The 14,897-nt window shown below is 34.2% G+C and overlaps 3 protein-coding genes across 5 annotated transcripts; 1 reads left to right on the forward strand and 2 right to left on the reverse strand.

Moving 5' to 3' along the window:
- Positions 1-378: 378 nt before the first annotated feature.
- LOC110667991 (uncharacterized) lies at positions 379-1,625 on the forward strand. The gene has a single exon (XM_021829019.2). The coding sequence runs from the start codon at positions 587-589 to the stop codon at positions 1,514-1,516; it is 930 nt and encodes a 309-aa protein (XP_021684711.2). The 5' UTR covers positions 379-586; the 3' UTR covers positions 1,517-1,625.
- Positions 1,626-1,719: 94 nt separating this feature from the next.
- LOC110667992 (agamous-like MADS-box protein AGL15) lies at positions 1,720-7,136 on the reverse strand. Of its 2 annotated transcripts, XM_021829020.2 has the most exons (8): positions 6,672-7,133; positions 5,089-5,164; positions 3,841-3,905; positions 3,643-3,742; positions 3,455-3,496; positions 2,788-2,829; positions 2,512-2,684; positions 1,720-2,129 (listed from the first exon to the last, which is right to left on the reverse strand). In XM_021829020.2, exons 1-8 carry the CDS (start codon positions 6,851-6,853, stop codon positions 2,042-2,044), a joined length of 768 nt encoding a protein of 255 aa, XP_021684712.2. In that variant the 5' UTR covers positions 6,854-7,133; the 3' UTR covers positions 1,720-2,041. The 2 variants fall into 2 exon arrangements, with proteins under 2 accessions (XP_021684712.2, XP_021684713.1); XM_021829021.2 differs by lacking the exon at positions 1,720-2,129 and having other exon boundaries at positions 2,596-2,713; positions 6,672-7,136.
- Positions 7,137-8,696: 1,560 nt separating this feature from the next.
- Positions 8,697-14,284, reverse strand: LOC110667983 (uncharacterized). 2 transcript variants are annotated; one of them, XM_021828995.2, is made up of 8 exons: positions 13,821-14,284; positions 12,918-13,031; positions 12,741-12,809; positions 12,576-12,595; positions 12,416-12,468; positions 12,215-12,245; positions 12,029-12,110; positions 8,697-9,271 (listed from the first exon to the last, which is right to left on the reverse strand). In XM_021828995.2, the coding sequence occupies exons 1-8, from the start codon at positions 14,002-14,004 to the stop codon at positions 9,066-9,068; spliced, it is 759 nt and encodes a 252-aa protein (XP_021684687.1). In that variant the 5' UTR covers positions 14,005-14,284; the 3' UTR covers positions 8,697-9,065. The 2 variants fall into 2 exon arrangements, with proteins under 2 accessions (XP_021684687.1, XP_058006996.1); XM_058151013.1 differs by lacking the exon at positions 13,821-14,284 and adding an exon at positions 13,439-13,652.
- Positions 14,285-14,897: the final 613 nt, after the last annotated feature.

Below are 14,897 nucleotides of genomic sequence, written 5' to 3' on the forward strand. Positions count from 1 at the left end.
TGTGCTTTATTATCAATAACTTTTAATACAACAATATTAAAATTACTTTTAAATTTATAAAGTCTTAAATTCGAATTCTAATTTAATAAAAAATTAGAAAATTTCTTTTTTAACTAATTTGATAAATTAAAAATAAAAAATTAAATTATATAAAATAAAATAATTAATTTTATTAAAATATTTAGATTAAATAATAATTTTTCCAACATTAAATGAAAGATCCTCTTTCCTCATGACTTCCCTTTCTTATCTTGCTTGCAAAGGAAAGTAACCAGTGGACATGGCTGTCCCAAAACGTGTGGCTTTAGCCTTCTAGTGACCCTTGCATCTTGAACACTTCACTAACATAACGTGTTTAAATGATAGAGCAACAATACACGATAAGGATAAGCACATTTGACTGTTTCTGCTACTATTTGCCTCCTGCGGCTCCCTTTGATTTCAATATTCAAAGGCCCACTGCAAAGCAGCTGGTTTCGATTTTGATTGTCATACTTGCACATAAAGCCCAATCTTGCATTCATTACATCAACCAAAAAACTTCATCAACCTAACCTTCAAACCTCTCTTTTGTATTGAGTTGTCAATGGTACTCTTGGTAGAAAGGCTTAGCAAATTATACTCCAAGCTGGAGAATCACCACAACCACCCTCAGCCTGAAGCATTATCAGCTTCTTTACAGGCTTTTCGATCTGATGTTTCGAGTTTTATAACCCAGTTGTTAAATTCGGATCCTGGCTTGGAAACCCTGTCCCTGGAATGGATTCAGAAATGTTTTCAGATCCTACCCATGATCAATAAAGCTTTTGCAAAGCTAGTTGTGGAGATTGACTACCATGTCAGGAAATGGAAGGCCAAGACAATGGAAGAATATCTCAAGTATAGTTTAGACTTGCTCGATCTTCTCAACTCCTTTAGTTCTGCTCTTTCTCATCTGGGTCAAGCTCGTCTTTCTTTATCTCATGCTCTGAGTCTTGTTGAGAGTTCACCTTCATCGGCGGTGGAGCGTCTGAAGACGATTGAGTTCATGAGTTTTACAAAGGAGTTCAAAGATCAAGAAAACAAGATAGATGAGTCGAAAGAAAGATCTTGGTCAGACAAGGAATGGGTTATTCTTCAAGCTTTGATGGAATTAAGGAGTACAGGATTCTGGGTATGCAGTATTGTGTTGGCTGGTTTGTGTGGAGATGATAGAGCGTACTTGGCGATGAGAAAATCATCTGGGGCATTATCTAACCCTACTTTGATCAATTTGGATTCAAGTGTCTGTGGAGTTATAATGGGGGAAGGATGTGTGCTGAAGGAGGTCAGAGAGTTGAAAGATTCAGCTGATTGCCTTGTAGAGGCCATCGCTGGCGAAAGCAGCAGTGACGCAGCAGCAGAGGAGATGCGGAGAAAATTGGAAGAGTTTGAGAAGCTGCTGGATGGCTTAGGCAAGGAGGTGGATCGTCTCTTCTTTGAGTTGTTGGCTGGGAGAAATGAATTGCTTGATTGTATTAGACTTCAGAAACCATAGAAACAAGATCATGGGTTTCTACTTTTGATTTGTTTTTAAGCTCTGTATATAGATTGTATATTTAAATTGTATAATTTTTTCATTATAGGATAATTTGTTCTTCTGAAAAGCTCATATTGAAAATATAAATATTTGATTGAATCTGTGAAAATTTGCCTGCATAATATCTCATTCACAAAGTTCAACCTAGAACAAGTTGAAGATGCTTCAAAAGAACCAGATTTTTGTCTCAAGTGCATCCTAGTTACTGCTATCGTCAGAGCCAAAAACTAGGCAGCATAGACTATTCTGATACAGGTGAGAAGAAAAAAATAAAAAGATCTGTAACCCATTAATCAAAATGGATAACACTAATTACTACTACTTGTTTCCATCTGTCTCCTGAACCATCAGTTTTTCTCCTACAACAGAAACACTGTTTACTGAAGGAACACTAACTACAACTTTGAAGGATCGTCTTTTGTTTGGCTAAATCAAAGCCTCCGGAAACTGCTATAAACAACTGTACCTGTTTCTATTAACAGTTCACAGCAAGACTAATTGGCTCCCTGAATCATTGGAATGGCTTTCTCCTTCGGGTGCCTTCCTCTTTCGGTATGCATCAGTCGGCAACCTGGGTCAGAGAGGCTATAGGTGAGAGTGAGAAGTAAGAGAAATTGGTTTGATAAGGGAAAACAGTTTCAAATGATTTCACATTCTAGCAAAAGAAAGAATAAAAAAGGATTTCATATAAGCTTGAAATGAAACTTCAACATTAAGTCTAGAGGTTGAGGAAACAGAGGTAGCAATGGGACAAATTGGTAGTCTAGGGGAAAATTTTGCAACCATGAAAACTGAACTTTTACTTGGAAAGACTAGTTAGGCATTACTGGCATAAATACTCCAATGAAGTATTTCCAAAATTCAATCTCCCAAAAGTACAATAAAGTGATAAACAATAGACTGTAGATTTATAAATCGGCTGAAGAGTGAGTAATATAAGAACAATATCATACCCCAAATGCAAGGTAGTATCCGAATCTCCTTTCTCCATCGAGCAATTGCAGGCTGCGTCGGTACTTGCAGAACCATTGTTTACAAAAGAATGCTTCCTGTCCATAGAATAGTATTCCAGATAAGTTGGGACTGAGTGATCTGTTGACGGGAAGAAACCTCGAAGCTCCTCAACCTTTAACATACAAGAAGCAGAAATTTGCACTGCATTATACATAAGACACTGCTCAGAGAAAATATAAGAGAGTCAATTTCTGCATCAGAATAGTATAGCTTACCTGTCTGCGCAAAGTTTCATTCTCCAGCATAGCCCGTTGTTCCTGATAACAATAAATTGAATAACTGGTCAAAGAAATGTTCTAATTTATTTTCTGTAAGCAAAAACTGATCAACTTTATCAATACAGTCATATGAAGATGGACCTTAATCTTAGCTAAAACATAACTTCAAATATTTGCTACACAAATATAACAACTTTTGCTATTATTATTTGGATGGCATGAGGAGAGAAGATTTGAAATAAAAACCTTTTCCTTGAGGCTTCCTTTGGAATAAATTATTTGCAAGAAAAGAATTCAATTAAATTCTCACACAATCATCTTGATTTCTGTTTCTTTTAAAATGAATTTTTTTTTACGTTGAAAAGAATTCAATCCTTTCGTTCCAAACATAAGAATTGACTAAAAAGAAATCAGTTGAATTGAATTCTTATAAAATTCTATATTCCAAACAGGAGGTAAGGGAGAGTTGTAATTACCAACTAGGCCATGTATTGACCACAAGATAACTTCAAATTTTCACAACCAAAATCAACACAATTCAACTATTATTCTCAATTATCTCACAAAAAGGTTTCCAATATTTAAAATAAGGTTTATTGTGACGTTCATTGCCCAAGAGAATAGATTCACATAAAATACACATAACAGTTAGGGCTTGAATTACCTGTACTCTGGATTGCTCTAGTTGTTCCATCAGTAAATGTTCCTGAAAGGATAGGACTTATAAGTTATATTGACGTTCTTGAAATGTGAAACTACTTAACCACATACTAATTTAATATGCTGCTTTTGCTTCTAATGATGGAACTTGGACAAGAAAAAAGAAAAATTAACAAAAACATTGGGCAGAACCTTTTTCTCTTTCACGCACAATAACCCTTCATTTAATTTCTGCTCTAGATGTTGCAACTCTTTCAAACTCAAGCCAGTCAGGTCCTGGCCCAAGAGCCGCCTGTAGAAAACAAAATCATGGATACACATACAGATGAGATCTAACATTATCCCACTATTATTGTTAAAGTGCAACAAAATAATGCAGAGAACACATACAGCTCTTTTGCTTGTAGCTTAGCAATTTCCTCTTTAAGAACATCCACCTCCCTTGAATCTTGTTTCTGAAGAGGAAACATACAGTTGAAACATCAATTCATACTTGAATTTTGAGACTGGTTGTCATGAGTAAATTTCAACAAACCATGTAATATATATGATGGATATTTCTCAAAAAAGCTAGGGGTTAAAAAGGACCAAGCAAGCTACACATAATTTTATAAATTTTCTCCCCCAGTTCTCCTTATTTGGACATTTGACTGAACTATATGAATTTATGGCTTTGCAATTTGAAAATGGTTCCTACTAAATCCTCCATGTTAACATCTTTAGTTTGGAAAGAAAAGAAATCCTCAAAACATCAACAAAAATTTGGAATTCTTTTATTACTCTCCCCCATCACTGTCCACGAAGCCAAGGAGTACACATGATTAAGACAGCAAAGATCCTTATGGAGATGCTCTAGCTTTCTTTTCTCTGTGTTCCCAACACCCCAAAGGTCAGCATATCTATTTTAAAGAAACAAGCCCACCCTGCTTCCCACAGCCATCTCTCCACATCCCCTTCCCCCCAAACCCCCAACCCCCCCCCCCCCCCCCCCCCCCCCCCAAAAAAAAAAGTTCAAACCAATGTTTATCAAAGTGAGCAAAATAATTTAGGGCATCCCAAAATGCACGGGTGGGAAACAAAAAAGGGGAGCAAGGGTTATCTGTTTTCTCTATGGTGTTTTTACAAACGTAGATATTTTTTTTTTACATTCTGAAGAGAAAATGTAAGTGGGAAAACAATGCAAGCAAAAAGCACATGGAAGAAATTCAGTGCCTACGCCTAAAAAGCTACACATTATTATTTAGGTATTATCATAGTGTAACATGAAAGTTTGTAGCCAAAACAAAACTACAATTTATGTTTCTAGGGGCATAGTAATCTTCCAAATTTTCTTTTGCAGAAATCCTTAACAATTTAGTGGACAACATCAAACCCAGAAAGGGAGAAAGGGAACAATGTATCAGAATCAATATTAAAACAGAAGTACCATTGATGTTGAAGGACACAACATTATTACAAATTCCTTTTGTAGAAATACTTAAAAAGTAGATAACATCAAACAACAATAAAGAGAGGGAGAGTGGAAACAATGTGTCAGAAGAGACCTTAAAATAAAGTAAAAGACAAATGCAGGACGCTTGCATGCACAAGCTCACAAAAGAAAAGATTTTGCTAGTGCAAACATAAATCAAGGGCTACCTCTGCCTCGCATTCTACTCTAGTAGGCTCTGGTGAATCGAGACACTTGTTGTACCTTGAAAGTGTTCTCTTCATGCTGTGAAAAAGAAATAGGAGCAAATAAGCACAGTTTAGTTTCTTTAAAAAAGGCAAAGTTTTGGTCTCCCCCATTTTCCTGTCATATTCTTGTGAAAAATTTTAAAGTAAAGACGGATGAAAGTTAAAAGATCATTTCTATAACTATGTCAAGAATTACTCAATGCTCAGCATTGCCTATATAGTCTACTCTAATATCTCTTAACTGGTTTCTATTCTCTCTTGTTCCAGTGATTCCTCACTTCCTCACAAGAAATTAAGAATACTCAGTACCCTTTAACCCATATCTTATCTTCTCTTTTTGCTATTTTGAAACAATACATAGATCTTCAGAATATATAGTCTTTTTTTTTTTCATTCTTTAATCCATAACCTACACATTCATTTCTTTCAATCCCCTTTCCTCAAAACTTCCCCAAGTAAACAGAGCAGCAGTCAATAGCTACAATAAAAAACCAGCCTAACAAATAGAAAAGGAAGAAGAAGAGGGAATCATAAGAACTAATAAAGAGTGCGTTTTGTTACTTGAGTCCAACAGGATTGTATTTCCATTCGATCACCAAACGTCAGAAGAACAAGATTATGGTCCCTTATCGGACTACTCTAGCGCTGAAAACATTAAAAGAAAAAAACAATCTAAAGAACATAGTATCTATAACATTTGTCAATCAAACAACACGAATCGATGAGTATCATCTCAGAAGAATAAAGATGAGTACAATCCAACACATGCATGAATGAAAAAAAGAAACATCATACAACAGAGCCTGTTATAAACACAGTTAAAATTAAGTTTGGAAAATCCAGTGAAATTCAAAAATATCTTCTAGGGAAAAGTATATAGAATAAGAAATGCACATAAATCAATATAAAATCACCAATCAAAAGAGGTAAAACCCCCACATAGATTTTTATCATATAAACGACAGCCACATGCAGAGAAGTAAATTAACAACAAACCCCAGCAAAACACCATGATCCTAGTCAAGTTGAAAAGAATATCCCTGAATGGGAACATTTATCCAATACGGAATATTACTGAAAGGAATTTTGAAAAGCTCGCAAACAAAATATAAAATACCCTTGAATATATCCAATAAAAAAATTGCAAACAGTAATTAAGGGGAAGAAAGTTATAATATAAATTTAGCAATTATTCATTGAGTGACAACTGAATAAACAACTAAAAACAGCTCAGTCAGATATAATCAAAACATAATAATTAAAAAAATCAAATGCAATGATCCAGACTCCAAAGACTTAAAAAATAAAACTTTAAAAAGAAAAATTCAAAACTCCTTGACAAATTGGTGAAGTTGAGAACAAAATAACAGAAGAGTCCTTCCAAACATGATCATTTACCGGAAAACCAGAGCACTCATTAAATTTAGAACATGCAATCAACTAGAAAAAAATCTTTTAAAAAAAATAAAAAATATACCCTAAAACGATTTTTTCCCCTTGATTATTATCTTAGAAAGGAATGGTTAAAAAAATATTATTCATACCCAGAGCTGGAGAACTCAAAGAGCTTGCCAGTGTTGGAGAAGATAATAACAGCAACTTCAGCATCACAGAGAATGGCAAGTTCTTGAGCCTTTTTAAGCAACCCAGCTCTTCTTTTAGAGAATGTGACTTGCCTGCTATTTGCATTCTCAATCCTCTTGATCTCAATCTTCCCTCTACCCATTTTTCCTCCCCAAAAAACAAAGTCCCAACTGATCAAAACCCACAAAAACCAACAAAAAGGGAAAACATATATGATCCTCTCAAAATTCAATTTTCAATCTTTAAAAACAAAGCAAAAAGCTTTCTTTCTTCGTTTATCTAGATAGACAGAGAGAAAAGAAGAAAGCCCTTTATTTGGGGTTGCTTAATATAGAGAGAGGAGAAGATAAAAGGGGTTAGGAAGAAAGAGAGAGAAAGTGAGCGTTTTTTTTTTTCTTTTGGACACAAATGGCGAGAGATAGAGGGGCTGGAAACGGCAAGTTTGCATGGCTCTGTATACTAATTAGGGGGTGCTTGCATGATTCTTTTGCTACATTTGGAGAGGCTAGGTGCTAAGGAAAGGTCTATTTTTGTAGGACCCACAAATACTCTTTGTTCCTTAGTGAGGCTATGAGTGGGCCCTTCTTTAGAGGTTTCAAAATGTGATTTATTTCTTTGCTAAATTTAGCATCCTATTTTAGCATTTTGCGTACATTATTTTGCTGTTTTGAGAGGAGAAAGAAAGAAGATGGAAGAGTGGAAGGAAGGTCATGGTCTTTGTTTTTGGTCTAATGGGCCTTTGTAGAAACCCATTTCTTTTGTTTTCTAGTGCATTTTAGGTCTAAAATCTATATTTCTTTCCATAATTTGTCCAATTTAGCTTTTTTTTTTTTTTTTTTTTTTAACAAAAGAAATTTGTTTCACTTGTTTATGTCTCAGCCAATTTTAGAGATGTTTAATGACTATTTCTGTTTTTTTGTTTTTTTTTTTTTACTGTTCTTGAAGTGCTACAATTAGGAAAAGCCAATGCCAATTTTAGAGGACTTTAAATGCAAAATGGTTTTCTCTGCCTCTTGCTTGCTGCCTTTCTTTGCCAAAGTTTTACTCTATTATTTATAATTTACCACATTTAGCAAAGCTATTATCAAATATAGAGAAGAAAATTTATTTCCTATATCATTTACTTTTGCTATTTCAAGTTCTTCAGCTGCTACAGGTCTTTGTGGACCCACATGATGGGGTCAATAAGTATTTTTTTTAATATATATATATAAATTCTTACTTAAATTCAGTTTATTATTAATTTAAAATGTAAATATATAAGATGCGTATATTTAATAGACATATATTTAATAGACGATGAACCCTTTCTACATTCGTGTATTGCTATATTTAGTAATGTCACTGCCATATGTAGAGTAGGGTAGTGGCATTGTTGTAATTTTCTACCTTTCTTCTTATTTTGGCAGAATGGTTGGAGGACCATTCTAACTGATGCTTGCATAAGTGGGATTTCCGCTTGACTTGGATTTATTGGATTCTAATTGATTACCAGATTTAGTAACTTCGGTTAGTTATAGTAAAGAGATACTAAAACTCCAGTGAAAACAGTCATTACCAGCGAGTCTACCTTTCTTATGCTAGACCAGACACGGTTTGATTTTGTACATTTGGAATTGAAATCGATGATTTCGAGTTGTAATTTCCTAAGTCTTAAATCAAATTGTATGGAATCAATTCGGAAAAGCTTCAACTTCAGTGATCATCACCAGAGTTAATATCTAAATCTGAAATTAACTTTGTGCCACCTCAAAAGAACTGCTCAAATTACTTGAAGCTACTCACATAAAGAGCACAGGCTTATCCTCAGGTCCGCCACTGACTTGTTTCATCCTCGGAAAAAGTTCGATCTCTTTCGAAAGCCGCTTACTGGAAGCCAGCTATCAATCAAGAGATAGGAAGTTGCTACTGGTAAGAACTGAGCAAAGAAAGAAGATTATGGAATTGAGTTCAATAATGAACCATACTTCTGGACAAAAAAAGCATAACATAAATCAACAATCATCATATCAAATTAAAGGGAACCAAGAAATGAAGTTCCTTCAATGAAACAAGTTCTACAATGAAATTAAGCATGTCTAAAGTCAAACAAAATGTTAAACCAGAAAATGCAAGTGACGCCACTGGTACAGAAGCAGCGATGAACTGCAGTACTTATTTTACTACTCATCTCTGATATGGTTAATTCTTCCTATTCGTTTACTTCTTCATGTCCAGATCCAAATCTGATATGTCAGAAATAACAATATACAATCCCTCTTTTGTAACAAATACTCAAAGCTCACCAATGACTAGTCCTTATGGTACAAGCAGCAAAAATCATCTATAGTAAATACTACCTTAGTGCCTTAATCCTACAAAACATTAGCCATCAATGGGTGGTCAGGTATGCTATGGAGCTCTGTTGTTTCATCCATCTTTTTACACACATAAATAAAGTGAGAATCTGGATCTTCCAATACAAAATCTGCTGGAATCAAGCCCTTCTCAGTGATAGGAACAGGTTCCAAAAATGAGCGTGGTGATGAACTACCTGCAGGCCTTTCAAATCCTGGTCTAGCTGCAAGAGTATGGAAAAGGATTAACTAAAAGAACAAGAAATTTAGCCTCCCTTGAAAGTTGATTTCAGAATGTTAATCCCTAAAAAGGCAAACATGCCAATAACAACAAGGCAAAGACATAAACATCGATGAAAAATAAGCATTCAGAACTTAAACTCTAGACAGATCGAAGGATGACAGAGAACATGCATCAATCATGAATCTATTAAACAGTGGACACATAAGCCTCGATACCAAAAATTGAAATCCTCACATCCCTTTTCTGCATATGCAGCATTAGAATGATGCTGTAATGCATCACTCTAAAAGGACCAAGCAGAAAAGTTTCAGAACTACAAACTTAAAATAGGATATTCATTCATCATAGCTGTGGAAACAACATAAGTAAATAAGCACCTAAACTTGCTTGCTTGTTGATTCTCCCTTTAGCTGATAGGATGAATAAATGTCAACATTCAGAAAGGAAGATGAAGAATGCAACCAAGCAAATTATTAACTTCGCTAGGGGTGTTCGGTTCCGATATGGTTCAGGATTTGCCTAAGAACCGGAACTGAACCGAAATTTTAGTACAATTTCAACCAAGCAAATTGTTGATTCTTCATTGTTTCGGTTTCGGTTCAGTACGATTCTCGATTCTTCGATTTTGGTTCGATATGGTTCTAGTTCGGTTTTCAATTCTCAAAACAATTTTATGTAATTATTCTCCATAAACAATCATACTTGAATTAGCATTTAAATTTTGAATTGAACTATTAATCATAATATATCATATAATGTATTTTTTAGCTATTTCTAAATTATATAATCTTTAACTATAAGGTACATATATAATTTAGGATTAAATATATTATATAAGATAATAGTATATTTATAATTAAGAATTATAAGATAGTTTAATATATTTATGACTAAAATTATTAAAAAAATATAGAAAAATAAAATATAATATTATGTTGTATTTAATTCATAATTATATATACATATATAAATATATATAATTATATTGAAAGTATATAATACATCTAAAAAAAAAGAAAAACATATGTATAAATTTAGATCTCGTTTCGGTTCCGATTTGGTACGATTCCTATCAGTTCCGTATGGTTCTTCAGTTCGATTTGATAATAGTATATTATTCATAGGAGGACAAAGTAAGGTGTAGTTGGTGAAGTCGGAGCCAAATTATGACTTCAGTGTCAAAAGCCTCAGGTCACAATGAGTCAATATTGTTCGTCTCTGCTTGTCCCACCAAGAAAAGAAGTATTATGTATGCCTAAGTAGATGGTACATCAATTTTTCTTTTGGGAAGAGATAAAGGTCATTGATCTAAAATAGCCAAAAGATAAGTTTATTATAACCAAGTGAGATAAGCCTCATGAATACTATCTCTAACATATGCTTTTGTGAGGCATTTCTCCCCTGGATACAAGGACGACCAATTATTACCAGATGCATGCTCAGTAAATTTAGTTATTCAGGGCGCAGATCGTGATGAAGACAAGAAAAGAATTCTTTGGTCAATGGAAACAGATAAACCCTACCCCATTCAAAGCTAGGAGAAGTACAAAAAAGTACAATTTGGTTTCACACTTTTATTAGTTGAGGCTTGAAGGGTTTTTTTTTTTTTTTTTTTTTTTGGTGCGACACTTTGATACCTGTGTTAATAAACCACTAGCACTTAGGAGACAAATGGAGTAATGTCATTTGGAAAGCTGATGTGGCATATAAAAATTTTTTTTTTCTCATGTGTCAGTAACCCCCTTCATTGTCTCCTTGCTGGTAATGAGCTCTACCTTTCAGCTACTGTCACAAGCCAGTTGCTGCCCCTTTGCTGCTGTCGTGACAAGCTGTCACCTCCCCATTTGATGTTGTCATGAATTAGCCATTTGCTCTTACCGTATACAGTGAATTAAGTTGGTCTTCAACAACCTTCCTTGCTTCAATTAGGTGTATGTTAGTTGTGATTTACTGATGGATTTGTCATTGTGGGTTTTGTTTCAATTGGGTTTTTGTTATCTGTGATTTATTGATTAATTTGTCATTATGGATTTTGTTTCAATGGGAATTTATTGCTTGTGATTTATGGTAGATTTGTATTTTTTATTTAGGAAATGTATTGAATTTTGGGGTTTGGGGATTCAAGATTCTAGGGATTCCAATTAGGGAAAGATTTATATTAAATTTTCAATTTTTATTGAGTGGGAACCACCTACTGACATGTTGGAGAAAATTTTTTTAAATGCCACATCTGCTTTCTAAATGGCGCTATTCTATTGGTCACCTAAGTGCTAACGGCGCATTAACACAGAGCACTAAAGTGTCAAAAAAAAAAAAACCTCAAGCCCCAACTAATAAATGTATGAGCTCACATGATGCTTTTTCGTACTTTCCCGTTAAAGTTATTTGAGGCATTGCCAATTTTATGATGGCCTAGTCAAATGCACCCCAAATTTTTGCCATTATTAATTTTAACCACCAAAATATGACCTTACTGAACCCTATCAAGCACAAAAACAAGCGAAAAGGAAAAGTAGATGCATCACTACTCATTCCGTTACAAACAAAAAATCATAAAAATGATTGTGAACTTAGAACTCAAGCCCGAATAGTATAAGAGACTAGTATCACTATGCATATAAACGACAATATCAATAATGACTATAAGTAAATAACCCCAAGAAAAAATCGTGAACTATGAAATTAGGAAGCAGAAGAAGAGAATATTGTGCAAAACTCAAAAGATGAGGAAACTTACGTATTATGTACAATATTATTTTCCAATTGTACACAGGCCGGCTTAAATGAAGCATCCTTACTGTAGGATCACCATAGGTTATCTGAATTGAGGAAAAAAAAAAAGGATCACACTACAGTTTAAGAACTTTCATAAGCAAAGGATGAATATGAAAATTATAAAGCCTGTCTTTGGGTATATGGTTACCAACATATAAATTCCTCTAGGTTTAAGAAGCCTGCAAGCCAAGAGGGAAAAAGGATTAATGAGGAATACTGCAATGATTTTGTAAATACACGTAGGCACACGCATGCATAATCAAATTGTAGAATAAGAAGAATAAAGTATCAAATCTTGAATGCAAACATTATCAGAAATATCACTAGCAAAGGTTTTTCCTAGCACAACCTGCTCACTTCCCCCAACATCTGAGCAGCACTAATTGGAGCATCATTTCCACACTAAATACATGATTATAATAAATAATATTAGCAATAAGAGTATTAATAATTAGGAAAGGCCAAAGATGAAACAAGGAATTATGATAACATTTGAAAACACATCATACCATCAAGGAATCAAGAGTTCCTGGATCATGGATAATGGATCAGTAAGCCACAAGTCCATGGGGGTGAAATTCAGCAGCAAGAACAAAGTCAACATATAACGCACCAACTTAATTGAAAGTCAGCTACATCATAAATAGCATCTAATGAAAAAGGGAAGACCATACCCTTGTCGATGACACTATCAAAAGACTCATCTGGGAAGAAGCTCATGTCTCTAACATCCATTTGCATGTCTAAAATTAATCATATAGGAAACTTACAAAGATAGAGATAAGATTACTTTAGAAAACACAAGTTTAAGTTTCAAATCAGAAATTGAAACAGTTCTTTTAACAGGATACATTTGAGCTGAGGGATATATTCATATTTTCCTTTCATCATTTCAATGGCCACTGATGAAATGTCAACATTCATTATATCTTCATATCCATCCTTGACCATGTCCTCTGACATAACTACAACGTAGAAAAGAAATCTCCATTAGTCAGTCTTCAAATGCACATAGAATTTATAGAAAAACCCCATCGCAATTGGGTGGGTCAAGCAAGCTTCAAATAGGAAATGCATCATTTTCACAAGGGTATGATACTGTTAGTAAATCTGAAAATTGCAAAATCGACATAGATCTGATTGCTTTGGTGTATGTCATAAATTTTACTGCAACGACCTTCCTAAATATGCCATCACATGTAGAACTTACAATTAGGATCGCAAAAACTATTTCAAACACCATCCAATTATTTATAATAATTTCACTACACTGTAGTTCCATCAACAAGTACTGAAGTGGGTCACTTGTATCAATAACATAACAAAACAACATTCGCACTTCAATTATACGGGTACGGGTACCCATTTCTACCTTTTCAAACCTAAAGATCACTACTTCACATAAAAATGCATGCCAATCACATTTCTAAGCAAAAGTAGCGGCCTTTCTTCCAGATAAACAGTCAGAAGTAAGCGATTCTTCCTATGAGGATTATCTTTCTATCCCCACCTCAAAAACAAGCCCAAAATTTTAACAGGCGGATCCAGAAGCTTAAAGCTTCAAGATTAAGGTACCCAGAAACAGAAGACAAAACCCTAGCTAACCCGACAGCCATACGGAGCTCAACTAAGAGCATATCATTCACCCAATCCATTCAAATTGAACACCACAGGGTCAAATTCAAATACGAAAAAAGAAAAAACAGCATAAATAATAACGAGCAAAAGCAGGCAGAGAGTTAAGAGATAATTACGAGCATTGCCACAGCCAACCATGAGAACGCGAGAGGAAGTGGGAATATAGCGACGAACAAAGGGGCGAAGAGAAGAGTAACGCTGGTACCAATCGAAGCTACAGGCCTCCTGCACATAGCGCGCATCCCAATACAAAGCATCGCCATAGTTATACGTGTTGCAGCTTGAAACATCCCTGTACATCTTGGCTTCACCTCTCTCTCTCTCTCTCTCTCTCTCTCTCTCTCTCTCTCTCTATCTATCTAGCAAGCTGAGTTTGGGTTATAGGTTGAAGAGAGTTTTCGTGTGGTTGTTGTTAATATGATGGTGGTGGTAGTAGTGGTGGTGGAGGTAGTTCAGTCGGTGGAAGGGTCGTTTTAGAAGTGGGGGCACTCGCTCTTGGGTTGGTTGAGCCCTGAGTTGTGAGGAAGAGAGAGAGAAGAATGATATGTACTTGTGTGGGCGTGCGGATTGTGGTGGCCCTGGCTGGTGGGGCAGTGTTGAAGTGGTCTCCCAATTACGGAGATAGTAATAAAGGGCTCTGAAATTCAATTTAATTTCATGTTTTTGTTCATTTAATTTAAAAAAAATAAATTTTAATTTTAAGTATTTAATTTTATATAATTAATTACAACTAAAATTAATTTTTATTAAATGAAATTTAAAATTAATTTCATAAAATTAATATAATAATATTTTTTTGATTAAATTTTTTTAACTATATATATATAAATTAACTTATTTTTCTTTTTTATTTATCTCAAATTATTTTACAAAATACATTTTAATTAAAAATAAAATAAAACTTAATAAAAGGATAGGGCTTTTTTCTAAATAATTTTATTGAAATATATTTTAAAATTATATTTATTTCAAATATATTAGATAATATAAAAATATTTTATTATTATTATTTAAAATTTTTAATTTTAATATATAAAAATTAATTCAAAAATATCAGACGGTAAATTCTAAAAAACGAAATAAAAAAAAAATTGCGAATCGGCTCAAAATGCAGACGTCTCGTCAGTAGAAACCCACGCATAAACTCTCCCACACGTGTCGGCATCCACAGCTGTACAAGCCTTTAAAGCACA

This window comes from Hevea brasiliensis, chromosome 8 (assembly GCF_030052815.1).
Source record: "Hevea brasiliensis isolate MT/VB/25A 57/8 chromosome 8, ASM3005281v1, whole genome shotgun sequence".
Lineage (NCBI taxonomy): Eukaryota > Viridiplantae > Streptophyta > Magnoliopsida > Malpighiales > Euphorbiaceae > Hevea > Hevea brasiliensis.